Source organism: Filicampus tigris, chromosome 22, assembly GCF_054856515.1.
Source record: "Filicampus tigris isolate MCC_2025a chromosome 22, RoL_Ftig_1.0, whole genome shotgun sequence".
NCBI lineage: Eukaryota > Metazoa > Chordata > Actinopteri > Syngnathiformes > Syngnathidae > Filicampus > Filicampus tigris.
This window is the reverse complement of record NC_141238.1, coordinates 4245745-4271709: the sequence shown is the minus strand read 5'-3', so window position 1 is coordinate 4271709 and position 25965 is coordinate 4245745. Positions and strand designations below refer to the sequence as shown.

Here is a 25965-nt window from a genome sequence, read left to right as displayed (position 1 = left end):
GGCTCGTATCAAGATGGAGTGGCCACTGGACCGAGCTAAATTAAATTAGCAGCAAGCTCTGCTGAGTCCGGGAGAAAATGCAGAACCCTAAATTGTATTCCAACCACTCCTCGTTGATATGAATGAAATACTGGCTGTAGCCAGCTTTGAACTTGCATCCTTTTGCATCCCTGCCAAATTTGTCAACATACAATTTAGTCCCTATATTAAAACCCATCACACCTAATAGACAGTAAACCTTTTTGAGCAAAGTTACAGTGAGCATATGCTGCCACCATGTGGATGTGTGGAAATATATAATATATATAATATGGTAAGTTGATTGGACTGTCTAAATTGCCCCTAGGTGTGAATATATTATTGTTTTCTGAACCCTTTATCCAGATAGATGGATAGATATAGATAGATAGCTAGCTAGCTAGCTAGCTCGCTAGCTAGCTAGATAGCTAGATAGATAGATAGATAGATAGACAGATAGACAGATAGATAGATAGATAGATAGATAGATAGATAGATAGATAGATAGATAGATGGATATTGTTAAACCGTGGATTCAGAGTGTAAAAACAAAATAAACAAAGGAGGTGACTGTGCAGAATAGCCAGGGAGAGCTGCAGAGATTTTTTTTTTTTTTTTTTGCAATCCACCTTACATTCCTTCATATGCGCTTATCGGGCGCTTTTACAGTAAATTGCCTATCAATTGACTTGATAAACTCTTGATGAGCTGCTGTGCGTGTATGCGAACAATATAATGATACATTTTGCGTTCCACTGCAAAGTATGAAGTGCATCTGCTAGAATTAGAGAAGTCGCCGCATAAACGCCACAAAGTAAAATGTGTTATTGACACCCGAGCCAAAAGGGGAAGGTGACTTGACCGCTTATTGTCACGTTCACTTTGATTGTGGCATGTCGTGAATGCATGTAATGGATCCACTATTTGGATGGAAATGTATCAAATCATTCGACGATATGCCTTTTGCCTTGACTTCACGCAAAACTCACAATTATACATGGGAAATTAGGCACATGCATTACACAAAGCACAGGAGAACATTTCTGAAAGATTTGAATTGAGCGGGTAAGAATGTGAGTTTCATTCGAGCAGCACACATACGTTTGCTTCATTCGACCCAAGTTAACAATCATTTACAGATAATGAATTGCATCATGTATTTATTTGTTATTACAGCAGAGGCCCGGTTATTTAGATTCGATTCAAGCGTCAAAGATCCGTAGCAACATCCCTCATCCCTCTTTTCCTTTTTACCTGAGTCATAAATATCCCAAAGTAAAAGTAGTCTCAGAACGGTGCAATGGTGGAATTAAAATGATCACCCAAGACAAAAGACATTTATACCTAGCATTTATTTTCATTTTTTGTTATTTTCCATTTTCAAACGTATCAAATTCAATCATGGAGCAAACCGTCACACAGCCGGACGGGTACACCTTGACAAATTCTTATTTTGTGCATGATCCGAGAGCATTAAAGGTTTATTTTGGCTCATGGTTTGCACAGACAGTACATTCAGTTCAGTTTCTTTTTGTCAATGTTTGGACATGCCGTTGAGGAAGAGAAACAAACAACAACAAAAAAAACCCCACACAAACCACTAAAAATCTCTTCTTATAATTGGTAGCAAAAGTCACAAGGAAGTCAAATATTAAATGGAAGTACTGAAGACCGAAAAGCATGAGACTATGTCAAGAATTTCATATTTGACTGCTGTGGAAATTGATTACCACATGCATCTGCTCAAATTAGAGAGGTTGACACATATCTTTAGAGAGAATACTCAAATGTGAACGTATTACTAATACGGTCCAAAAAGGAGAGACGACTTAACCCGCTTTGACTGAACCTCACACAAAACACATTATTGTACACACATTATTAGGCAGGCGCATAAGACAAGCAGCAGGGCAGCATGTCAGGTGGACATTTGAAATGCCGCCGTGAGGACGTGTATCAAAAGCCTTAAGCAGACAACAATGCGAGTGTTATTCGACCATCTGATATACATTTGCTTCGTCCGACCCTTGTCAACAATCCTTTGCAGATGATAAAGTGGATTCCCAACAGTAAACAGTGTAACAGTGAATTTCAAACAATTGCGGTCATCGACAAAAGAACCGGCATTACAACTGGTTCGTAAGTAGGCCGGCAGTATCGGCGAGATCCGTCGCAACATCCCTCAAGACCACAGATTTGTCCGCCGTGTGCAGCATGGACCTAAGACTGGCCCAAAACACTTGCCGCTTCCGCTCGTCGTTGGGCCACTCCAGGTACGTCTGCTGCCGGAGCAAACTTCTCAGTCTCAGGTACTTTTTGGGCAGGCAATCGGCGGGGATGGCTTCCAACAGGATGAAGACCAAAGAATCCCGCTGGATGTTGACGGCTCGGTGCTGGGCAAAGAAGAGCTCGTAGTTGCACCATTCGCTCTGGACAAAATGTTTCGAGAGGACGAAGAGCGTTTTGTAGCTGGACTCCACGCAGTTGATGATGTTGTCTATGATCCAGTCGCCGGGTACAAAGTCACGTTCGTGAACGCACAGGGACAGCCCGGCGTTCTCCAAGGACGGCACCAGCTCATTGCTCACAAAGCTGGCGTCCTGATGACTGTAGGAGATGAACGCGTGGTACGAAAAGGACCTGCTGTTCAGCAAGTGCGATTGTTTCTTGCCTCTCCTCTTCACCCTTATCCACACCCATAACATCTTTGTGTACCACACGCCGTCCAGTTTATAGAAGAGGAGGCCCAAGGTTGTCGCGACCGACAGTAGGACGGAGAAAGCCACTGTGGTTTGGAGCCATGTTTCGCACGAGATCACGCTGGTTTTGTACTCGGACAGAGGAAGGCCCGCGAACTTTGCTGGGGTGCTGCATAAGTAATCCAAGGGCCAGTCCAAGAGCCAGGACTTGTTGAAATCTGTGAGGAACCAGTGCAGGTCACAGGAGCATATGAAGGGATTGTTTGCAGCTTTGAGGGTCTGAAGCTTAGGAAGACCCCCCAAGACTTGCCGGGAAAGGGTTGTTATCGCGTTCTGGTCCACGTAGAGACTGATCAGATTCGGGGCGCTGAGTTGATCGGGGAGCACTTGGATGCTGTTGAAACTGAGCCGGAGGTGTGTTAGCTTGGCAAAGCGAGACAGGTCCTCTTGGGTTACGGCGGTTATTCCCGTTTTGGACAAGTAAATCCGCTGAAAATTTGGCGAGAGGTTCTCAAAAACACTGTTGCCCAGATTGTTATTCCCGAGATTGATCTCAACCAAGTGAGCGGGCCAGTTGCACCTTTTGTCCAAGTAGATGGAGTTGAAGCTCAAATCCAGCGACTCCAGCCGCTTCATTTTGTGCGTCTGCGTCGAGATGAAGGACAAGCTGGTAAAACGGTTCTTGCTCATCAACAGGTGCTTCAGGCTCGGGAAGACAGAAGTGTAGGAACACGCCGGCCACCAGAAGCCCAAATCCGACAGGAGGTTGTCTGACACATCCAGCGTCTCCAGCGTGGGCAGGGTGGACAAGATTTTACAGGGTAAAATGTTCATACCGCTCCCAGAGAACTTCACATATTTCAAATTCAACGCCTCCTCAAAGCTCATGTTAAATATGGGATACCTGTACTGATAATGTATGACCGTATCAAAAGTGACGGCACGGAGACTGATGCTGTGGTTGACGGGGTGAAAGTGAAACTGCAACCCGTCGGGTCTATCTTCGCTGTAGGTGATGTTGACAAAGAAGAATTCCTCGAGGGAAGCCAGCAAAATGGTCTTTAGGAATACCTCCAGGAACGAGCTGTTTATCCAAGTGCTTTCTATGGTGAGGTTTTGCAGACGCGGCATTGCTCTCAGGTTCAGCAAGGCGTCGCCGGTGACGTTGCAGTCGTCGGAAAACATGGCGACGAACCTCAGGGCGCTCACCCGGGTCACGTTCAAATCCGCGAGGAGGTCGTCGAAGATGCCGAAGCGCCCGCAGAAGTTAACGTGAAGGGACAATTTCTGCGCCGACAACGTCCCAAGAGCTCCCGGCTCGTACACTTGCCAGGGCACGCCTGCGCCCAAAACCAAATGTCGCAAGGAGATGTTCATTAAGGGTTTGAAGTCGTTCAAACGCACGGACGCCGCCGCCTCGCTTCCTAACGACAACACTTGCAGATTTGTTAGGTTCTGGAAACTCTCCGGCAGCCGGTAGCCCTCGTAGCGATTGTCAGCCAAATCCAAGAATGTCAGTCGGGGCAGTGAAATGGCGGGAATGATTTTTAATTCGTTGAAGGATATATTGAGTATTTGGAGAGCGGGAGTGTGCCGAAACACGTCGGGAGAAAGATGCCTGAGGCCGCAAAAAGTTGCCTTCCAAAAACACAGTCGAGGCAGATGAGGGAAAGCCTGCGCGGTGATACTTTTGATGGGGTTGTAAGAGATGTCCAAGTATTCCGTGGCGTTGGAGAGATGTGAGGGAAAGGACGTGAGATTTTTGGAGGACAGGTTTGCGACCCTCCTCCTCAAAGTCACGCACATTTTGAATGGGTCGTCATCCATCCCTGCTGCCGTGCAGCCTGGTGTTAACAGGGAGATAACCAACAGCACCACTACGCCAATCCTGAAGAAAAAAAAAAAAACCCCGTGCTTTTTATGAAGGTTTGTATCATCGCAAATATCAGGAAAGATTACTGAAAGAACAAATAAAAAAAAAAAAAAAAAAGCATCTTACCCTTGGGAGGACATAGCTTCAAGAGCACTCAACTGTCAACACGTATTTTAATCTCTGCTCTTGATGGCACTTCACCACCTACTTTCTTCCTCTTTCTTTCTCCGTACTGGTAAATGTTCATTTCTCCTTTTTTGTTTCACTCTGAGCAGCCCTAACGAAGGGCTTTTGTGCATTTGTTCGAAGTTGTTTTCAACTGCTTTTGCGAGAGAAGACGGACTCCATGTTTATTTCTTTTTTTTCTTCACAGTGGGAAAGTTATTAAGCGTCTTAATAAAACTTCACTGACATTCCTCAGTCAATGTACGGAAAAGGATAAATGATTACGGATGACTTGAACCGTTCCGGAAAACTGCAAACTTGAACAACTTTCCAGTTGCTCTTTGAAGTACAACAGAACAAACAGGCTGTTTTCTCACTATCGAGCATCATTGAAAATTGGGAACCACTAACCAGATAGATGCACAAGAATGGTGCAAAATGAGTTTGAATACTATTTTAGTGTAAAACAAAATGCCTTTCAGTTGTGCATTTTTTATGGTTACAATTTAATTTGTGCAGACTATAAGGAACGACAGTTATTCTGATACATTAGAATTAATTCTATTGTCGACAATTGACAAACTGCAACTTTTATCAGACCAATATGTCACATTTGCACTTTTGCAGATAAGCCACCACAGCCGCCACACATTTTTCCGGCCACATTTTTTGCTTGCTCAGATAACGGATGGTTGGATAAAACAGAAACAAGATAAAAGGGGAAGTGAAGTCACATGGCTGTATTCCCAGAAGTATCACATTTGGAAGAGTGATCTATAAAAACAGAAGTAAAATGACATTTGTATATTACGCATATTCTCATTTGCAGTAAACTCGCTTTGCGGTTCAAATGAACAAGGCCTTTTTTGTTTTATTGTCTTTTCCTGGCCACCTTTGGGCTCCCTAACCACCTTTTTTATAATTGTTATTATTATTATTATTATTATTATTATTATTATAAAGCTGTTGATATGTTACCACCAAGGGGTCAGAAGACATATTAAGACTGAATCAGTGTGTGTCAAATGGCAAAATATCAACGTGTATTTTGGTATTCATTTGAAATAATTTAATTGTAGTGAACCTAAGTTATTGATTCATTCATTCTACTGTAAAGAGAGAAAATGGCACTGATCCTGTCATGAAGGCAACTAAAAAATCAGTGTGGACATGGCACACCTCTCTTACAGTAGGCCATATAACATTTATCGTAAATTAAACAGTGTCAGTGGCTTGAATTATGATTTTACCCTTCTTCTCCTTTTAACTAATGACTAACTGCTCTTTTGAAATGACTCATACTTCAATTTGGATACTGTTGGAACTAAACTAAACTAAATTTGAAATTTCAGTTTCTATGAAAAGGTCTAAAAGCATTATTGGGGGAGATGTTTTTCTTTCCTGACACAGTTTTACTGTAATGACACAAAACGTCCGACAAGTGGCGCGAGGCTTTCGTCTTTCGGCAAACTCCGAAACGGACCGAAGATTGCCGAAGAAGCCCGAACGAGAAGCGGCGCTGTCTGAAACATCCGGCAGCTTAAACATAAACAGCAATGGCGGAAGCAGCTGCATCGTCCACAGCGGCCCCAGCGATATCAGGAGGTTGGACCAAACACGTAACCTGCAGGTAGGATTTGAAGAACTGCTGTTTGAATATCGACGAGGGAGCCATTGCGGGACTTTTCGCCTCAAAAATTGTGGCGTTAACACCAGTGTGGAGCGGTTGTCAACGGCGGTTTAGCGACGCGACCGATCTGCTGTTGTTGAATTGCTATGCGTTAGCTGAGCCTGACAACTGTGTTTTTGTTTGATTTTTCTTGTCCTCCTAGCGACGACGTCGTTTTAAAGACGCGAGCTCTGACGACACAAAGCCTCTAGACGCGGCGGCGTCACGGTTAACGGCCATTAAGGAGCGAGCCGTTGACCTTGTTTCTATTTTAACTGATGCATATGTAAAGAACTACCGTTTTGTAAGTTCGGTCTAGTCGGCATTCTGTTAGGGGGGGGGAAAACAATCAAGTGCTGGCTTGTCACCTTGAATAATGGTGAAGAGTGCCGTTGGTTTGGAGTAATCGCATAGTGGCAATGACCGTTGACGACCAAGCTTTATATTGCAACGACTAACGATGAACTATTAATGGCACTTTCTATTTGCAGGTATTTTTTGCACGGTCTATGCAAAGAAGGCGACAACTGTCGATATTCCCACGACCTAACCAACAGCAAGCCGGCCGGCGCCATGCTTTGCAAGTTCTACCAGAAGGGAAACTGCGCGTTTGGAGACCGGTGCAGGTGAGTGCTGGGCCCGAAGCCCTTTTATAATAGATGGGCTTGCAAAGCATCGGGGGTGGGGGGGGGTGGGGGGTGAGTCGGGTTCGGCCGTCAGTCGATCCGCGACGACTTCCACCGTCTAAAATGACGGCGCTGGCGAGGTTCAAGATATGACACTTGACGCTGTCAACATGTTGTTGTCCATGGCAGCGCCTTTTTGGAAGCCTGAGTGCAGCTGTCTTCCTGGAGAGGATGTAATACCGCGCTTTGGAATATGACTTTGGGAGTTGCGTCAAGTGTCAGTTGGTTGTAGAGGATGACAACTTTAAGTCTGTCTAAACAGTTTGGAATGAGAAATTATGTCAAATGAAGTAGCCTCTTCCAGGATCCAACTGGCTCCAAAATGAGACATCATGCCCCCCCCCCCCCACACACACACAGTTTGAACCAGTTCCCAGGTGTTTTAATTATTAAAAGGCTGTTACAAGTTATTGTCAAAATACTCTTTAAGGATCAAGTTTTGCAGGACACTTAACACACTCTATTTCTTGGCGTGTTGAAATTAGCCCGTTTTAGACGTCTTTTATCAGGTATGTCACGAAATTTCAACAAATATCACAATGCTAATCTGTGCCACTCAGTGCAGCTCTGCTTACTTTTTGGCATTGATATTTCAGCACAATTTCATATTAGGTAGCAAAATGCCGCCAGTCCACAGCATGTCGTTCGTTTAGACCCCCCAACAAATTGACAGCGCTCAGTGAGTGTAATTTCATCGTTGTTAAATTTAATCGTGATGACGCCCACCCCCGACTTTGCAATGTATGTCCCGCCGTCTAATGTCACCACAAGTTCCATTTTACAGTTAACATTTTGACTTCCTGCAACATATAATACACTTGTGGAGTTGATTCTTGATCTCTTATGGTACGAGATGCATATTTTAGGCGATGTCAGAGGCGTGTTTTTCCAGAAAATGAATAGTCATTGCTTGGCTCGGTGTTAATTTCACCACCTTCCCTTTTGTTATGAAAGAGAAGTGAGGACAGACGCGGCCTTGTCTACACGCAGCCGGGCTTTTTTAACAACCGAATAACGGCAGACCTCCACTGTGTCCGGAGTTTTCCGTTTTTCAATTTAAAAAAAAAAAAACACGGATGGCGCGTATGGATGAAGGCAAACCGCAGGCTAATATCCGCCGTTTGCAAATCCCCCCCCCCCCCCGGCTATGGGTAGACAAGGCCCAAGACATTCACATCTCTGTCTTGACTTGAAACGGGGGTTCGTCGGGGGGGCTTCAACGTGCAGCGGTGCCGTCTCCTTTTGAGAGGCAGATTAAGCGTCCCGCTCTGTTGTCAGGCTTGAGTGTGCCCAGACGGCGTCTGCTTGGTGTCTGGCTCCAAGGAGCATACCCGTAGTTACCAAGGCAGTTCGAGCCCCCTGCACCCCCCCCACCCCCACCCCTCCCCACAATGATCTTAAGGCACTCGTCAAGATTATGATGCTTTTAAGTCACTCGTGCTATGTTGACGAGTGGCATTCCTCCATCCTTGCGTTTAGGGGACTCCTGACTGTTAAAACGCTAAAGAATAGGCGCCCGACATGGGGGGTTCTTATGGCTCAATTCCCCAGGCCCTGCCTATTGTGATAGACTCAATGCCCCCCCCCCCCCCCCCACACACACACTTTTTTTTGGGGGGGGGGGGGGGGGGGACAGACACTGCATCCTGCATAGCAATTGCATAACGCTCTCAGTTTCCCTCCTCTTGCTGCTGTTGCTGGGTTCCCCAGGTTCAGTCATCTGCAGCTCCCTCCTTATTTATGCATAGCTCCAGCGGACACCTCTCTCCCTGCCAGCCCCCACCCCCACATTCTTATCTAACACTGGAGTGGCTTTCTGGGAACAGGCTGGTTAACTGGTGTGCACTGAGTGTACCAGCCGCCGCGCGTGGGAGGCGGCCGGAGGAGCGATGGGCTTATATTATTTTTTATTTTATTTTTTTAAATTGCTATACGCGCTGCGCTGCCATGGCGTGTTAAGTCATGTTGACGCTGACGCGCGGGGCCTACGAGACAAGTCGGTGTCGAAGCTTCTGTTACGAAACGCACTACGTCAATAAAATTGTTTTGTATTGTAAAAACTTGTTTGTATTTGAAACGTGATTGCTGTGCTAGTCAACGGCGGTGTGTTACGTAATAGTGGGACTAAAAATATAAGTCGGGCACTCCGCTTACCTGTCCTTACAAGTTCCTCAAAATTCTTTTGTTTAACATGATGTTGATGGTAAATTGTTGCACTTGGGTTATAGGGTTTGTAGTTTCTCTGAACACTTTTTTTTTTTTTTTTTTGGGTGGAGGTTTACTTTAAATTTGTAATACTACATTGCATTGTAAATATTGCTCCTCCACCATGCCATGTGCGTTCATCCCATTTAAAATGTCACCGCAAGAACATGGAATTCCTGTCACGTTGCCTTAGCTTGACGGTAAACTGACAGTAACACAACCTGTCGGGCAACTCTAGTTGGGCTGCTTTCCATTTATATCAAGACATAGTTTTCCAACAAAAGTCCTTTGGCACATGTTGCTCGGGATGTCTAGCAAGAACCACCACACGGGTAACGGACATGTTCTGCTTCTAGCCAACAGTCGTGTTTTTTTTTTTGTGGGGTTTTTTTTTCAATTATATATGCACCCCCTTGCCAAATGGGAAACTTTACCATGTATACCCCCTGATCCCTACCCATCCCCCAACTGTATAACCTTTAAACCATAGAGAACTCTTTGTTCAGTGCACTTTAAATGCAAAGCCTGCTTACAGCTGAAAAACAATTAGGTTCAAGATTTTCTTAATTATTATTATTATTATTTTTTAAACAATGATGTGCAACGTCCATTCATCAGTCGAGAGTATCCAAATGTGAGCAGCTGAAACTCCCAGCATAAAAGAGGAGGTTGTGTTTTGCTCGAGCTTTATCTGCAAGGTCAGATTCATGGAGCCACACATGCACCAAGAGTGTCTTGGGCCGGGAACTTATTTGAAATATTTCGGTCGCGTGTTGACAGTGAAATACTATTGGGAAAATATTTTGGGGGAAGACCACGGCTGTATCACTCTGAAGCTTTATCGCCAGACGATTACAAATGTTCATTTTTGCAAGTCCATCTGTTTAGCAGGCTTAGCGCAGGAATGTTAAAAGCCTGTCCAATTGGAGCGGGGGGGCGGGGCGGGGGGCGGGGGTGGGATGCTGCTTTTAAATGAAATGAAAATCACTCTGCAACGTCACTTAGGGCTGCGCATTTGAATGCCTTGACCAATGTATCAAAGGCCCGCCGGTGTCTAACGTCGTCAATCTCTTTTGAATAGGTTCGAACATCACAATCCGTCACAAGACGAGCTGCCGCCGCCTGAGCCTTTGCCTTCCACCTCTCGAGCTAGCCAGCCCGACCCGGAGCTCAGTGGGCCCACGCCCGGCTTAGGGGCGCAAGATTGGGTCAACGCGGCCGAGTTTGTACCGGGGCAGCCGTACTGTGGACGCGGTGAGCCATTGATGCAAAGTTAGCGACTGGCTGTGTAGAGGGTCGTATGTAAGCCTTTAGAGTTTTTCACCGTTGCCGGAAATGCACTTTAAATGGACCTTCCTCTTTCCCCGCGCGCCCCAGCGGAGTCGGCAAACGTGCGGACCACCGTGCCCCTCATCGAGGAGTTCGACAGCGAGGCGGCGCGCGACGACAAAGAGCTGAGGAAGCAGCTGTGTCCGTACGCCGCCGTCGGCGAGTGCCGCTACGGCCTCAACTGCGTCTACCTCCACGGCGACGTGTGCGACATGTGCGGCCTGCAGGTGCTCCACCCCACCGACAACAACCAGCGCTCGGACCACACCAAGGTATCGTTTCGAAGAATTAGCCACGGTATATTACATCATCTGCTGGTATTAGCTCTTAGCTAACTCAATTCCCTCATCTTATCTTTATTGTTGTCAGCGTTAAGGGATGCAAAAAAGAATCCCATTTCATCCCTTCAATATTGTTTGAATTAATTGGCCGATAAATCTGAATTTCATTCTGCCGAATATCAGATTCAGTCTAAAAAAAAAAAACCGTTTTCCTTTTAAGGCGTGCATCGAGGCCCACGAGAAAGACATGGAGATCTCGTTCGCCATCCAGCGCAGCAAAGACATGATGTGCGGCGTGTGCATGGAGGTGGTGTTTGAGAAGAGCAACCCGAGCGAGCGCCGCTTTGGCATCCTCTCCAACTGCAGCCACTGCTACTGTCTAAAGTGCATCCGTAGGTGGCGAAGCGCCCGGCAGTTCGAGAGCAGAATCATCAAGTGAGTCACGCGCTTGGTTTGTGCTCTGCGATGGAGGACAAGCTGTCACATTTCTGCTTTGTGAATGATGGACTGAGATATTCAGACCCCCCCCCCAAAAAAAAAAATCGATTTTAGATTGATGGGGGGGGGGGGAAAAATATCAATCATTAGTTTCTCTGTCTCTGTCATTTTTTCTAGTGTGCATAACTTCCGTTTGCCCAACAGATCTTGCCCGGAATGTCGAATCACATCCAACTTTGTCATCCCGAGCGAGTTCTGGGTGGAGGATAAGGAGGAAAAGCAGAAACTCATCCAAACGTACAAGGCAGGCATGGGGTATGTGGACCACCGGTCTCCAGTTAAAGGAGATGGAAAATTACACGAGGGGGCAACAATTTTAGTTCGCCATTACCGAGCGCAACCTAGGCTGCGTGTTGAACCCCGAGTCTAAAAAAGCAAATGAGAATATCCACTGGGCGTGTCAACCGTGGGCTCCGCCGTCCGCTCCTCACCGCGAAGGCGACTTTGTTCCGGGGCTGGATCGGATGTATTCTTTTGTCCACTAATTTTAATTAAAAAAAAAAAAAAAAATCCATAATACCTCCGCTTTTAAGCTATTTAAAAAAAAAAATAATTCCGTCTCTTCATTCTGTTTCCCAGGGGTAAACCGTGTCGATACTTCGACGAGGGCCGCGGAACGTGTCCTTTCGGCTCCAACTGTTTCTACAAGCACGCTTTTCCTGACGGGCGTCTGGAGGAGGCTCAGCCTCCACGGCGGCAGACCGGGTCCAACAGCAGGAACCGGGTACGACGTCATATCGTAGTGGTCAGACGCAGTTCGAATGGGTACTCCGCCTTCCTCCCAATTTCAGATGGGATAAGCGCTATAGAAAATAAATGGGCGGACGATACAGTAGCTTGGTCGGTTGTGTTTCACACCCAGTCTGCTACTGTAGCACCATCTGCTGGTCGGTTGCAGAAGAGCGGGGCTTACCGAAAAAAGAAAAATCCATCTCAGACTCCAATTTGGTGCCGACTGATTAAAATACATACAGAGGGTTCTAGGTTTGTGACGTTGCCGAATGACAAGGATGCAGTGGAAAGATTTTGGTGACGTTTTCAGTAAATCCCAATGGGAACGGTATCATACTGAAGCATGAATTATAAACATGTTTTGAGAAAATAGATGGCTCACCTTGCCCACAAGCGGGGGCGTATCTGAAGCTCACTCGTCGACCAAGCGGTTGTTCGTGACCGTTTTAGTTAGAATTCCGCTTCATCGTGTATATTTGTTTTCCAACACAAGCGTAACCGTCTCTTGTTTCAGCAGAGCTCACGACACACGCGCCTCTGGGACATCCTGGACGAGCGAGAAAGCAGCGACTCGTTCGACAACGACGACGAGGAGATGGTCACGTTCGAGTTGAGCGAGATGCTCCTCATGCTGCTCGCCGCCGGCACCGACGACGACGTGACCGACTCCGAGGACGAGTGGGACTTGTTTCACGAGGAATTGGATGATTTTTACGAAATTTACCTATAGCTACTGCACCCAATCTCCTGTCCTCTCCCACATACTCGCATATCACCCATTAATGGACTGTCTCGTGCGAGTGATGGACAGTAGCTTCGCCCTCGCCCCTCAACTTCTTGTATTGTGGCAGTGCCTTTAAGCAGGCCATTAATAAAATGAAATTTGAAAAAGTGCATCTGTGCTTTAAAAAAAATATATATATATCTAGATCCCTGTGACTTGCCCCTCGTTGTCCAAGCAAAAAAGTAAGAATGAACAAAATCGGAATCTCGCAAGTTTATTTGTGGCCGTCGGTTTCACGCATTGACCCGTTTTTGTACATAAGACTGCCACTCTTCGACGATACACACAAACTTGACGTATATTCTAATTGCGACGGGCATGTTATAAGATTTGACCCTTTTCGAAGGCCCTCTCACCTTTTATGAAAGCTGTTTATAGCTTATATATTGTGCTAACTAATAATCATAGCCACGTTCCTGGTGTACTCAGTATTTACTGTCCAGCCACGACTTTTTTGTTCCATCAACCATCAAAAAGGCATGTCGATCGCTATGCTTAATTGTTGGTTTGTTAAACCTCTTCCCGATCCGTTTGCACCTTAAGTCACTGAGCAGCTCACAAGCGATATGAACTTTCAATTCCCCCAAACCCCTTCATTTCATTAAGTGCAATATTCTACTATCTACTGACTTTAAATGTTGTATTAAAAAAAAAAAATTAAAAAAGACGGGGGAGGCAGTCCTTCCTCGGATTCAGGCTAAAAAGTACAACGGGGGGATGGGGAGGGGTGGGAATAGGGGCCACACGTCGGCATTACTGGCCGAATTTTTATCCTACACGTTTGAACTGTACTCGTGAAATGTTTCTCCCCTCCCCCCCGGTAGCTGGTTTCAACCTGTCCAACTCTTGTTGGAATGCATATGTTTATACTGTAATGTGTGTTTTCTATGTTCCACGGCCATCCATCTTAACTTGAAATTAAAAGTTTATTATCAATATGTGCTGTGGAGTGCCATTTTTGTTTGGGCAGTGACTGTGTGAATGAGATACAGATTGGGTTGATTTTCTATAGCACTTGTCCACATTGGGGTCACGCCTATCCCAGCAGACGTTGGCTCAAAATTCTGAATGTGAGTATGGATGGTTGTTTGCTCTGGGATTGGCTGGCGACCACCCCGACGAGGATAAGTGGTATACTATAGAAAATGGATATCGTCAGCCTCTTAAAATAATGGATCGTGTCATTATTTTGACAGGATGCTGGCCACCTCTGGTCATTCAATTATATCCCTGAAATTATTTGCATTTACGGTGGGGACGGAAAGTATTCAGACCCCTTGAAATGTTTCACTTTGTGTCATCGCAGCCATTTTTCTGTCAAGATGGGGTGAACATTGAGAAATAAAATGGCTGCAATGACACAAAGTGAAACACTTCAAGGGGTCTGAATACTTTCCGTGCACACTGTAAAAAAGTTACGTTTAGGCAATTAATTTAGGAGGCTGATATATTTTATTGGAATGTTAATCGTCTAAATTTTACTTTTGTTCCTCAAGATATATTGCATCGTTTTTTTTTAACAATAATGTATATTTTTATAGGACGTAATGGTTTGATTTTCTTTATTCCATTTTATATTTGTAGATGCTAGATTTTTGAAAATTATCTTTAACATTTTATATTGTATTTGTATATTTCGCAACAGAGGTTTGTATTAATATAAATACATTTAATCACTTAATGTGCCTTTTTTTATGATTACCATTTCTCAACTACACATTTACTTGGATGTAGCAATCCATTCCATGTGCTGTAATCCGGGCCTTATTTTCTAAGCAACTCTTCCCTCCGCCGAAGAAAAAAATACATCAAGGAGAAAGAAAAGCAGGGGAAAGCTGACGCGACCTCTGTAATACAATGATCGCAGAAATTCCTAAAGACAATTCCAAGGCATTCCAATCCGTCGCGACTTTGGGCTCAGACTCCCCCGTCTCCTCCTCGCCCTCCCCGGAAGCCGGACGGCTGCTGAGCAGGAGGCGTGACGCGCGCACCACCGGCGGCGGCATCCATCCGGAGGAGAGCGGCGGCAGCATCCGGCCGCTGGTGTCCGGCGGCCGCATCATGACATCGGCGGACTTCGCCCACGCCGGGGCCCCTCTGCTGGCTCCTCGCTCCACGCGGAGCCTCCTCTACAAGATCCTGTGCTTTCTGCTGCTCGTCTTGCAGGGCGGCGTGCTGGACTTCTACCTCATCGCGTTCACCGACCTGTACTGGTGCTCGTGGATCGCCACGGACCTGGTGGTGGTCTCCGGCTGGGCGATTTTCTTCGTGAAGAACGCGCGCGGCAAGAGGGAGCGGGCCTGCGGCTTCCACCAGAAGGGCTCCGCGTACGGCGGCTGCAACCTCGGCGAGTTCACCTACGCCTACCTGGCGTGGCTCGTCCACGTCATCGCGTGTACCCCCAAGGTGGCGCTGGTCCTGGAGACCTCCATCCTGGACCTGGTCGCCACCAAGGTGCCGTGCGGGCTCACCGGCTTCAAGATCGTCACCCTGCTCTCGGCGCCGCTGCTCTTCTGCCTCATCAACGCCATCATCGAGGATCTGAACGGGGCCACCCGGCACCACTCCCAGAGCTGCTTCACCTCCACCTGCCTGGATCTCATCGACAGCTTCTCCCTGGTGGAGGCGCTGCTCCGGAGCGAGATCCCCACGCCGTACCTCAAGTACACCGTCATCTCGGCGTACTTCGTGGCGCTGGCCGCTCCCGTCTTGTGGCTGTACGAGCTCACCGCGTCGGAGCTCCGGTGCCGGTGGCTGTGGGCTCGCTTCTTCTCGGCGGGCCTCCTTGTCAACGCGCCGCTTCTGGTGGTCCGCTGCTTCCAGGTGTACGTGTACGAGGGCCCCGTGTCGGTGTTCATGTTCAAGAACGTCTTCTTCCTGGCGTGTAAGTTGCTGGAGCTGGCCGAGCAGTGCGTGGCCGTGCGCGGCGTGCGCAGGAGGCTGGCAGGGGGCAGCCACCACCAGGCCCACTTCTCGCACGGCGTGTCCGAGAACGACATGTGCCCGCACGGATACGTCAACACGCTGGCGGTCGCCCAGTCCTAGTCGCCTGCCTGGACGGAGGCTACAGGCTCGCCTCCCAAACATAATAACTATGAAGCCAATTCAATTAAATAAGAGTCCATTCTAATATTTTTTCCCCCCGCATTACATTGTCCATTAATTAATTAAAATGTGAAATCTTCCAAAATAATGTAAATATAAATCTATTTAAATACATAATCTCACTCAGAGGTTTGTTGAAAAATTTGCCATGACAATTGTAAGAAGTGAGAAAAAATAAGAATACATGTAATCTATAGCACATGAGGATAAAAACAATCAGAAATGTTTAACATTTAAACTAGAAGCTTGGCTACTTTTGTTACTTTCAAAACAAAATTTACACAACCCTTTGTTATTTCTACAGTGAGACACACACATGTGCTTTATTACCAAACAAGACCCTCATGGCCTTTATAGCTAACAGCAGTGCTTTATTACTTTTTAGTATTAGACCCCCTTTAGAATGAGTCACTAACCAGCTTAGTCACATTGACGAGTTTTTCTTGTCAGATTTAATGCAAAGCAACAAAATATGTAATTCTAAGATTTTAATAATGTATAGTTTGCAGTATACTGGATATCCTCAATGGCAAGTATGTCTGTATCTTTTAAATCTTTTTCTTTTTGGGGCGCCACTGACCAAACTTGGGTCCGATTTTCCCTTTTTTTTTTTTACATGGCTGGAGAGCACCCCCCATTTGGGACCATTGGACAGGTGCTATACATTCACATGCACAGAACCCCCCCCCCCCCCCCCACTCCTAACACACGCACACACACTTGTATTGGATGTAGTGTTCCGTGTATGACTTTTACCACTGCACTTGAATGCAACATGTCTTTGTGGGTTGTAAAGTGCCATTTGAAGAACTCCAACTCCAACCTCGCACATTTAGTGTCTTCTATTGATGACTATGTTGTCTGCAAGTCTGTGCTAGTACTGACTTAGAGTAGACATGTGTAATATTGTCCTGCGTACACCTGATACCGTGAACCCTCGCATATCAAGGTTCTGCTGTTGCAAAGTCAACTGTCCAAACCTGCTGTCATTTGCCGATTTTGTACTCAGACCAAAGCCATGTTTAATACAAAAATAGTGCTTTGGGGCCATCTGGTGGCATCTTGGTGCCAAGAAATTATGTTGAAGTGGAGGGAGGAGCTTAATTTCATCAGGCCATAGCGTTGTCTTACAGGACAAAGTGCTTTGCCGCCCTTTTGTGGGATCTGTAGGCAAGTATAAAGTTACTTGTGGGTTTTACCAATTTGCGAGGGTTCACTGTAGTACCGCAAATGCTTTAAAAGACACCCGATCATCAAGACGTCCCATGTGTGTAAATGTCCACTGTCAAAGTACACCCAGTGCAACAAATCAGCCTTTGCTCAATGGAAAGTCATCCAAACGTGTCATAGTAAAGCAAAGCTAGCGACTGTATATTGTCCACCACTTTTAGCCACTTCACTTCCACCATTGTAACCGACGATGCTAGCTAGTTTCATGTACATCTACAGCTAAATACAGCAAAACAGATAGTTAACCTTGCAGTAGCTAGATGTAAATTTGACAAGTCTAGTCTATTCAACAACAGGATCAATCTTGGGCAGTTTTATCAGACGAATTAGGCAACAAATAATGAAGTATTTATGTATGTTTGTTTTTTTTTTTGTTTTTTAAATCAGCGGCTGTTGATTTCTCCTCCTCGAGCTGCTTGGAAAACGGTCATGACCGTTAAATCGTTAACGTGTTTATTTACGGAAGTTGACTCCATAAAAAAAAAAAAAAAAAAACAGAAGAAAAAAAAAACAGTAAAGATGTTAGAAATCCATATGTATGTTTTCCACGTAAGTGCCTGCACCATTTCCAAAATAATGTCATTTCTGTCAGTTTGAAGAATTGTCCAGAATGTATTGGTAACATGAACTGTTCAAATTGCAAATTTGGGGGGGGGGGGGGGTGGGGGGCCACTAATAAGCAAATCCACGCTGTTGTTAATTTGCTTTCCTGTTTCATGCTAACCTAGGCTAAACATGCTCAAAATTCATGTTGCATTGCTGTGCAGGAGACAATCTTTATTTGCTTGTGCATTATTATGCTTAAGTCACTTTAACCTATTGAACCGCACACGCTATTTTTAAATGTAGCTCCATTGCACTGCACTTCCTATGAGTTCAAACATAGTATAAAGAGTATTCGCACAATGGTACCTTGACTTGTGAGTTGAATTCGCTCTGCGCTTGTAAGTCAGATCATTCGTGTCTAAAATCAACTTTTGCCATTGGAATGGATTTACATGCCATTTGTGTTTATGAACCAGCACTTTACGGTGTTGCATTGCATACGGTACTAACAAAGAAGAAGAAATGGGACAATTTGGACTCAAAACCAACAAAAAATAAATAAAAATACGCCTCATAACTTGAAAACTTGTCAATAGGGGCATTCGGACGTCAAGGTATCACTGTATTTAGTGCCTCTTAGCGTTGCATTCTGTACAATTGATTTGCTCCCCAAGCAGGCAGGTCAGCGCTTAAACTGACTCGTGCCTTACACTACGTGCAATGTCAACCCATTCATTTTTTTCCCCCCCTATAGTGCTTTTATCCTCATTGGGGGTTGTGGTTGAGTTGGAACCAATCCTGGCCCACTTCAACTTTGGGAGACGGTCGGGTTTGGGTAAGCCCAGGACTGGTCGCAGACACGTTCAGACAAGATGAATTGGTTTTGAGTTCAAATAAATCAAGTGGCACAAGTAGCGGGGGCTTTGTGAGCTCACAGATGCAGGCAGATAGCAGTTGCCATGGCAACAGGTGCCATACCGGAGCCCATCAGCTATTTGAGATTTACGTTGGCGAATGTCTGACCGACAATTGTTGCCTCGCGTGATGATGTCATGCGCCCTAATTAGGTCACGTGACCTCACTCATGAGATTGATTCCCAACCGTGGGAAAGGCTACTCAAGCTTGGATGAAATATGCTGCGGCGGCTGCTTCGAGTGATTCTTTTGCCTTCATGTCTTAGCCATCATTCCACAATGGCCTCCCGCTGGTTGCATAATCATATCACACCAAATATTTGAAATGGTACAATCTTTCTGACCGCTTCCGATGATTTCTTCACGCTTAAAAAAAAAAAAAAAAAAAATTTTAAAAACAAGATTGTCATGTAATGTATCCTGCATGAGCTAGCACAGTTCCATTCAAACTACCAAAGGACACAAAATGGACTTCAGCCTCGCTCGTGGACACCAACTGAACAATGCGCAACATTGGAACACAACTGGTTTTATATTTCATTGACTGTTTTCCTCTTTCTTCCTACACGTTTACAGGAAATCTTTGCTGTTGTTTACAGATACTAGTACTACCTACACGTGGTAAAGTTGTGTGCTGTATATTCCGTACCACTATATTCCAATCTACTGGATGTGCCGTAGATGTTAAAAGACAAGAGTATTGTGTGGTCAAGGTCAAATAAATCAGCTTTTATTGGAAAAGTACCGGTGACTTCTTTGAGGGTGACGATTACAGGGGTCGAAAAGTACAAAACACAATATACTGACAATTTCCGTCAAAAATCAAGTCCCACATTTATGAAACTTCTTGTTCAAAGTGCCCTGATTCCAAAAATTGAAGTGCAACAGGGATTTGAAAATAAAAAGGGTATAGATATGCTTTTATGTAAAAGCAAGACAATTCTTATTATTCATTTGCCACAGCAGAAGCACACATTTAAAGGCAATTGTAAAAATGCTCACACAAAACAAGCCACGGCGAAACCTCGTAATGATCAAACTTTGAGCCAATCCATGCTCCGCCCACATTAGATGGCGTCCCCAAAAACGTCTCACAATTTCACTTTACCCATTTGTCTCGGAAACTCCGTTCCAAATGGGACTCTGGACAATTACCAAGTAAGAGCCCTGGAATTTGTCCAAAATTTCCCTTTAGACCAGGGAAAGCAAAGTATAGGAGTGGAAAGGACCAAAATTTGTCTACGGCTGAAGCTCGTAGCTAAAAAAAAAAAAAAAAAAAAAAAAAAAAATCACATTTTGCAGAAACAGTTCCTCCTGTACCCTTGCCGGAGTCTTCAGTGGACGTCACTGTAACATACTTTGGTCATGTAGACTTGATCATAGCCACTGTTGGACCCTCTCCAGAAAAAAAAACCAAAAAAAACTGGTAGGTGGTTTTACAACCGCATGGGACCAAAAAAAGGCGAACCATCAGTGTAAAGTCACTCTCCAAATCACTAAGGACCAAACTATCCTGAATTCCCAGATGGAGCCATGAAACGGAGAGCTATCCAGAATTTGCGGACATGGTTCCTCCTGTAGCCTTGCGAGAGCCGCCAGTGTCTCCTCCTTGAAGGGATTCTAAGCAAGGAAGTCATTTAAAAAAAAAAAAAAAAAAAACGAAGCTAGCAAATTGCAAGTGGAGAATCACCCACATTTGTCTAGAGCTCAAACTCAGAGCTATCCAGAGTTTTCAGAAAGAGCTCCGCCTGCAGCCTCGCCAGAGCCACCAGCGGATCCTCCTTGCAGGGAGTTCCGAGCGGGGAAGGCATTTTAGAGATGTAGCCTTGATCAGATCCACTGTTGGCACTGGGCTCACCCTCGTGCATTTCCGGAGGCTGGCCGATTTGGTTCCGAGGGCCACTTTTCACGCTTGGGGGGGGTAACCCTCCCGAGTTTGATCCCTGGGCCTCGAAAACCGTGGAGCCGCTTGGCCACTCTTCCTCGTCCTCCTCTGGAATCTGACTTATGTGCCTCCCCTCGGGAGACGGACAGCGCTCTCCGGACGCAAACGCAGACCGCGGACTGCTTGGAGGGCACGGGCGAGGAAGGAGCGACTGTTGCCGCTGGCCGCACACGGGGTTGGCCAGCGGTACGAGTTCTGCCAATGACGGGCGCCGGCTTTCCGGGTTCAGTTCCAGGGTCAAGACTTGAACGCTGCTTCCGTTCTCCCGTACGTCCGCCTCACACCTATAGACGGGGAGTCCGTCTCTGATGAGAGGAAGACATTCGAGAACGGGTGAGCCCAGCGGCTGGTCTGTGAGACAAGTGGACTCGATCGGGAGGTCTTCCTCACTCCGCAAACACTCCCTCTCGAACCAGTCGGGATTTTCTATCTGGTACGCCTGGAAGGTTTCAATGGCATCCCTCAGGGCTCGACCTGTGGGACAGTTGAAGTATTCATCCCCGCCGATGCCCTCGATGTGGTTGACCTGACCGGGCTGGTACTTCTCAATGTCCAGCAGGCTGAAGTAAAGCTCCTCAAAGTGCTTCATCAGCGTGTACTTGACGGCAATGTCGAAGACCGACGGCACGTCCCGCTCGCCGCTGACGTCGCTGAAGTAAGCCACCATGTACTTGCCGTGCTTGCGCGCTCGGTGCATGTCGGGCAGGAAGAGGTTGAGAAAGGGCGTGAGCATGTCGTCGGTCGGCGACAGGAGGTCCTCCTTGAGGATCACGCGGCGCTGGCCGCACATGGCCCGCCACTTGGCCTGAACCCCTCGCGAGCAGAGCACCAAGACCTTGTCGGTGGGATTGGTCAGCTGTCGCCGCTGGCCCTCCAGCCAGCGCACGCGGCCGAACGTGCCCACCGAGTTGCCGTCCAGCAGATCTACCAGCACCTTGGCTCCACATTTTGCCCGGAGAAAGGCGCAGAGCTTCAACACTATGTCCCTGTAGAGGCGGTGGTCTTGGGAGTAGATCACCAGAACCTTCGGGGTTGGTCCGACGTGCCGCTGCTGTTTTGGTTTCTCATCTCCAACCGCAACCAAAGCGTCAGCGGTTTTGCCTGAAGGCATTAAAAATAAATGTGACTTTTGATCGGACGCAAGGGGGGGGGGGGGGCGGGGGCGGGCTTTGTGCGACTAACCTGGCTTCCTGCACAGGATGTACATAAAAATGGCAAATATCCCAGCACATAGGAGCACCACGCACACAATAACAGGTGTGTACTGAGGAGCATCTGGAGGACGGGTGGCTGTTAAGAGTCGGATTACAGTTGATTTATTAGCAGGCCATCTGTTGTGCCGTGTCGGCTATAAAATTCATCACCAGAACTTATCCTGGTATATTATCTGCAGGCAGACTACAGTCTTTCATCGAGCTCCTTTGAGTCTATTATTGACGTCAGTTTAGCGAGGATCAGGGTATCAACTGTGCGCACCTTTTCATTTTTTCTTTGGCTTTTTGGACACACTTCACAACCCAAAGCGAGACGAACGCGATGAGAGGAATATACATTGGAATGACACGGTACAAACATTTGACCGTTGACATGGACTTGCTTTTATGTTTGCATTGCTGTTGAATGTTTGAAAATCACCTGCAGCTTTCAAAGAAACCACACTTAAGTTTTTTTTTTTTTTTTTAAACACAATAATATGTTCTATGTGCCTCCACTGGTCTAAACACGGCATTCCGATTAATATTGCATTTGTGGAATATGAGTTAAGCTGCAAAATCCACCCCGTTTTGAGCCATCTCAGGGAGCGGCCATTTTGTCACTTGCCGTCGACCGAAGATGACATCACAGTCCAATCACAGCTCACCTGTTTTCTGAAGCTGAGCCATGATTGGTTGTGACCTGAGCAACCGTGATGAGAAAATGGCCGCCCCCTTCCGAGATGGACAAAAATGGGCGGATTTCCCTAGTTAAGTCATATTCAGCAAACACAATATCAATCACGTGTTTAGACTAGCGGGGACCATATTGTAAAGAAAGTTTTGGAGTTGACTTCCCCTGTAAGGCTACCCCCAAAACACCTTGAGGCCACTCATTCTCTGTGACCAGTAAGCGACCGTGGGTGATCTGGATTGCTGATTTTGTGTATCAAATATGTATGAAACAAATACTAATTGCAAACCACCTCAATCTGCCTCCTGGGAGCCGACTTTCTGGTAGCTTTTTCAACACAATCGGACGGACCGTTAAAGACCCAGACTTTTTGCTTTGACAGCATTGCTCATGTTACGTAATCTACCGGAGACACACGCGCCACGTGAAAGAGACATCTGCCAAACCTGAACAAATGTGCAGCCTTTTCTTGTGACGGGTGCAGTCTTCGCCACATTTTTGGAACATCGGTTTGATCTGAAAAGAAGATAGGAAGTCGTTAGCTCATGAAAAAGTACTTAACTAAGGTCAACCCAGATCTTATCTTTACCGAAATGTCAAATTGGCAGCAGGATCTGGGCCATTTACCAAGGCTGAAGGTTACATTCAGACGTGTCTGGTTGACCTGGAAAAAAAAAAAAAAAAAGTCACGCATATAACATTGGGCATCACTTTAGACACTAAATCAATACAGCAAGCAGGGAGTGACGAAAACTGCATGGGAGAGCCTTGATAATTAATTAATAACTGCCTTTGCCGTTCATCTGATCAGATTTTGCTGTCGTTAGCAGCATAGAAACATTCTAGAAAATAGGACAGATTGCATGAGCTTCCTGTTTAAAAAGGCTGAGGTAGAGATCTAGGCTACGTGGTACAGGATGCCGTAATGAGCACCCACCGGAATATTCTAGGTCATTCTCCTCAGGAGGAAACGTGTCTGCGAGACAAGAGTGCTGCAAAAGCGCCGCTGGCAAAAAAAAAAAAAAAAAACAGCGACTGAGCTTACCTTGTGCGCGTGGTCAACACGTTGGATCGAGGCACAGTTCACAATGACCATGTAGTCTTCACACAGCGGGTCAGGACTGAAGCCGACGGTCAGTGCCTGTCTTTGTTTGGATGTCAGAGCCAGGCTGATGTTGGACTGCCAAAGGCTTCCTACAACACAGCAAAAAAAAAAAAATAATAATGATAATGAAATGAAAAATGCATCGTATTTGCTAAGGGTACACCTACTGATTCTCAAAATCAGCAGTGACTCACCTCTCTCGATGCAAAACTGGGTCATGATCATCCCTGAGTCTTGACAACCTGATTCAAAGCAAAATCAAGAGTCGCTTCAAAAGGGAGCGCATACCACGAGACATAACATGGGTCTATGTTATGTGTTATTTTTCTCTAATAGTTCCAGAAAGATTTTGTTGTTTGGGCCCACCTGGAACAACGACATTCTCGCTGACGTCATAGTCACTGTGGCCCACTTCTGGTTTGGGGATGTTGAAGACAGAAACCCGGTACTTGTGACCCGGTTCCAACACCAGCATATTTGCCGAGAACGACCACTGACAAAAAAACATTGTTTACTTATTTAACCAGATAATGCAAATGAGAAGAGTTACAATGCTTTTTTTTTTTTTTTTTTTTTTTTAATCTTACGAAACCATTCATTTGAAAAACCCACCATGTTGTCACGGGGATTCCTCATTGGGAGTTTGTCTTTAAAGGAATATCTGACACACAGGTGCTGATTGGTGGCCATCACCATGACATGAAGCTCAGTGGCTTTCAGGTAACTGATGCTGCCTGCAGAGAGACGCCACAGTTGACCTTTTAGCAACATTAGATTGAACATGGATTGTTAGATCAGTACAATTGTTTGGTGGAGAGGCGGCAGAAAACCAGAAGGGGCACCTGGGGGCAGCGGCCTTATATTTGATTCATTACCAACATATAAAAGCGATGTGCGTTTTATTTTCAATCATGGTTGTACTCTGTTTTTTTTTTTTTTTTGTTCGTTTTGTGGATTGTTTTTAATCCGTCTGTCTTTATCATATCAAACTAATACATTGATCATGACTCACCGTCATCCCTTATGGTCCAGTTCGCAAGCAGGACAGGCTGCAGATGTCCTGCCTCATCCCGGACTGTTGCCATAGAAACCCTCAACCCCTGCGGACCACTTGGCGTGTACTCCCTCACTTTCAGCCAGCCGCTATCGATGAGGCAGTTACCTGAGCACATACATCACCTCAAATGGTTTGCATTCAAAGCAAATTCCACATGTGAAATGATGACATTAGGATTTATTTTTTTTCTGAGGGAGGGAGACACTCACTGTAACTGACTTCACACCTCAGGCCCTAGGTAGGAAAAAAAACAAGAAATATTACTGTAGAATTGTTGTCATTTTAATCCTGTAAAGACAGGCTATCTTTGGGTGTATAAAAAGTTCTTCGGAGTAACACGACAGCGGCATTCACACATGTACAGAACGCAAGTTGTCTTGTGACAACAGCATTCATTTTTTGACAGTAACTTGGAACACAGAACACATACACTCAAAAACACATTAAAATCACTGCTTTCGGCACTGACACGAGTGACGCAATTCATCATTAAGATGTGAAAATGAAATCAGTCAAAATGTTAAACAATATTAAATATCTTTTTCAATGCGCTTATCCAATTCAAAGGCATTGATATTCAAAATATTTGGTGATATAAATTTTGGTTAAAACAACAGAACATAAAACACGTACGCCAGTCACGTAACCTTTCACATAATTGTAACTAATTTAAAAGTTCTTATGTTCAGGTAAAACTTTCATCAGTGCAGTACACGAATGTGAGGGGGGGGGCCATGATTTGGCTCCCACGTAAGTTACGCCCCTGGCGCTGTGTTTTTCTCTTTCAATACATTATGTGAGTACTTTCGTCTACACCATTAAATAGCTGCTGAATGTCAACATTATATCCATAAAATGTGTGCCAGTATGAAACTAGAATAAAACAAAAAGTGCGTTTGTGTCTTACCTGTTGGGAGCATTTCAGGGGAGCGGACGTCAAAGTTCTCAACGCGGACGACAGCGACACGCACATTAACGCCAAAACGCCCCCCAAAAGCCTCATTTTTCAAAGATTATTACCGTAACGACATTAGCGTCAGTGAAGGAATTATCGAAATGTTGCCATGAGAGTAAATTTTGGGCTCACAAAACAAGCGTTTATAAAATGAAAGCAACTGCTAATTAAAGAAAAAACTTCCGGCTTGGTGGTAAAATAACCGGCTTGCTGCTGATTATGCTGCCTTCACGTAACCTGGGAATTGACAGTCATTTTTAATGATTAACAGGAGACGTAAC

General features: G+C 45.6%; 4 protein-coding genes across 6 annotated transcripts; 2 read left to right on the top strand and 2 right to left on the bottom strand.

The window, feature by feature from the left end:
• Positions 1 to 1351: 1351 nt before the first annotated feature.
• On the bottom strand, positions 1352 to 6602 carry LOC147126574 (toll-like receptor 1). Its single transcript, XM_086022817.1, has 2 exons — positions 4717 to 6602; positions 1352 to 4605 (listed from the first exon to the last, which is right to left on the bottom strand). Exons 1-2 carry the CDS (start codon positions 4728 to 4730, stop codon positions 2145 to 2147), a joined length of 2475 nt encoding a protein of 824 aa, XP_085878943.1. The 5' UTR covers positions 4731 to 6602; the 3' UTR covers positions 1352 to 2144.
• Positions 6233 to 13877, top strand: mkrn1 (makorin, ring finger protein, 1). 3 transcript variants are annotated; one of them, XM_086022820.1, is made up of 8 exons: positions 6233 to 6385; positions 6916 to 7050; positions 10397 to 10569; positions 10693 to 10916; positions 11146 to 11360; positions 11568 to 11678; positions 12003 to 12147; positions 12673 to 13877. In XM_086022820.1, exons 1-8 carry the CDS (start codon positions 6312 to 6314, stop codon positions 12883 to 12885), a joined length of 1290 nt encoding a protein of 429 aa, XP_085878946.1. In that variant the 5' UTR covers positions 6233 to 6311; the 3' UTR covers positions 12886 to 13877. The 3 variants fall into 3 exon arrangements, with proteins under 3 accessions (XP_085878946.1, XP_085878945.1, XP_085878947.1); XM_086022819.1 differs by having other exon boundaries at positions 12670 to 13877; XM_086022821.1 differs by lacking the exon at positions 6233 to 6385 and adding an exon at positions 6400 to 6728 and having other exon boundaries at positions 12670 to 13877.
• Positions 13878 to 14725: 848 nt separating this feature from the next.
• On the top strand, positions 14726 to 19479 carry tmem121b (transmembrane protein 121B). Its single transcript, XM_086022822.1, has one exon. The coding sequence runs from the start codon at positions 14797 to 14799 to the stop codon at positions 15982 to 15984; it is 1188 nt and encodes a 395-aa protein (XP_085878948.1). The 5' UTR covers positions 14726 to 14796; the 3' UTR covers positions 15985 to 19479.
• il17ra1a (interleukin 17 receptor A1a) lies at positions 19444 to 25894 on the bottom strand. The gene is made up of 11 exons (XM_086022818.1): positions 25637 to 25894; positions 24939 to 24963; positions 24685 to 24834; positions 24285 to 24406; positions 24039 to 24165; positions 23867 to 23914; positions 23613 to 23761; positions 23157 to 23231; positions 23014 to 23083; positions 21863 to 21970; positions 19444 to 21781 (listed from the first exon to the last, which is right to left on the bottom strand). Exons 1-11 carry the CDS (start codon positions 25730 to 25732, stop codon positions 20436 to 20438), a joined length of 2316 nt encoding a protein of 771 aa, XP_085878944.1. The 5' UTR covers positions 25733 to 25894; the 3' UTR covers positions 19444 to 20435.
• Between the last annotated feature and the right edge of the window lie 71 nt (positions 25895 to 25965).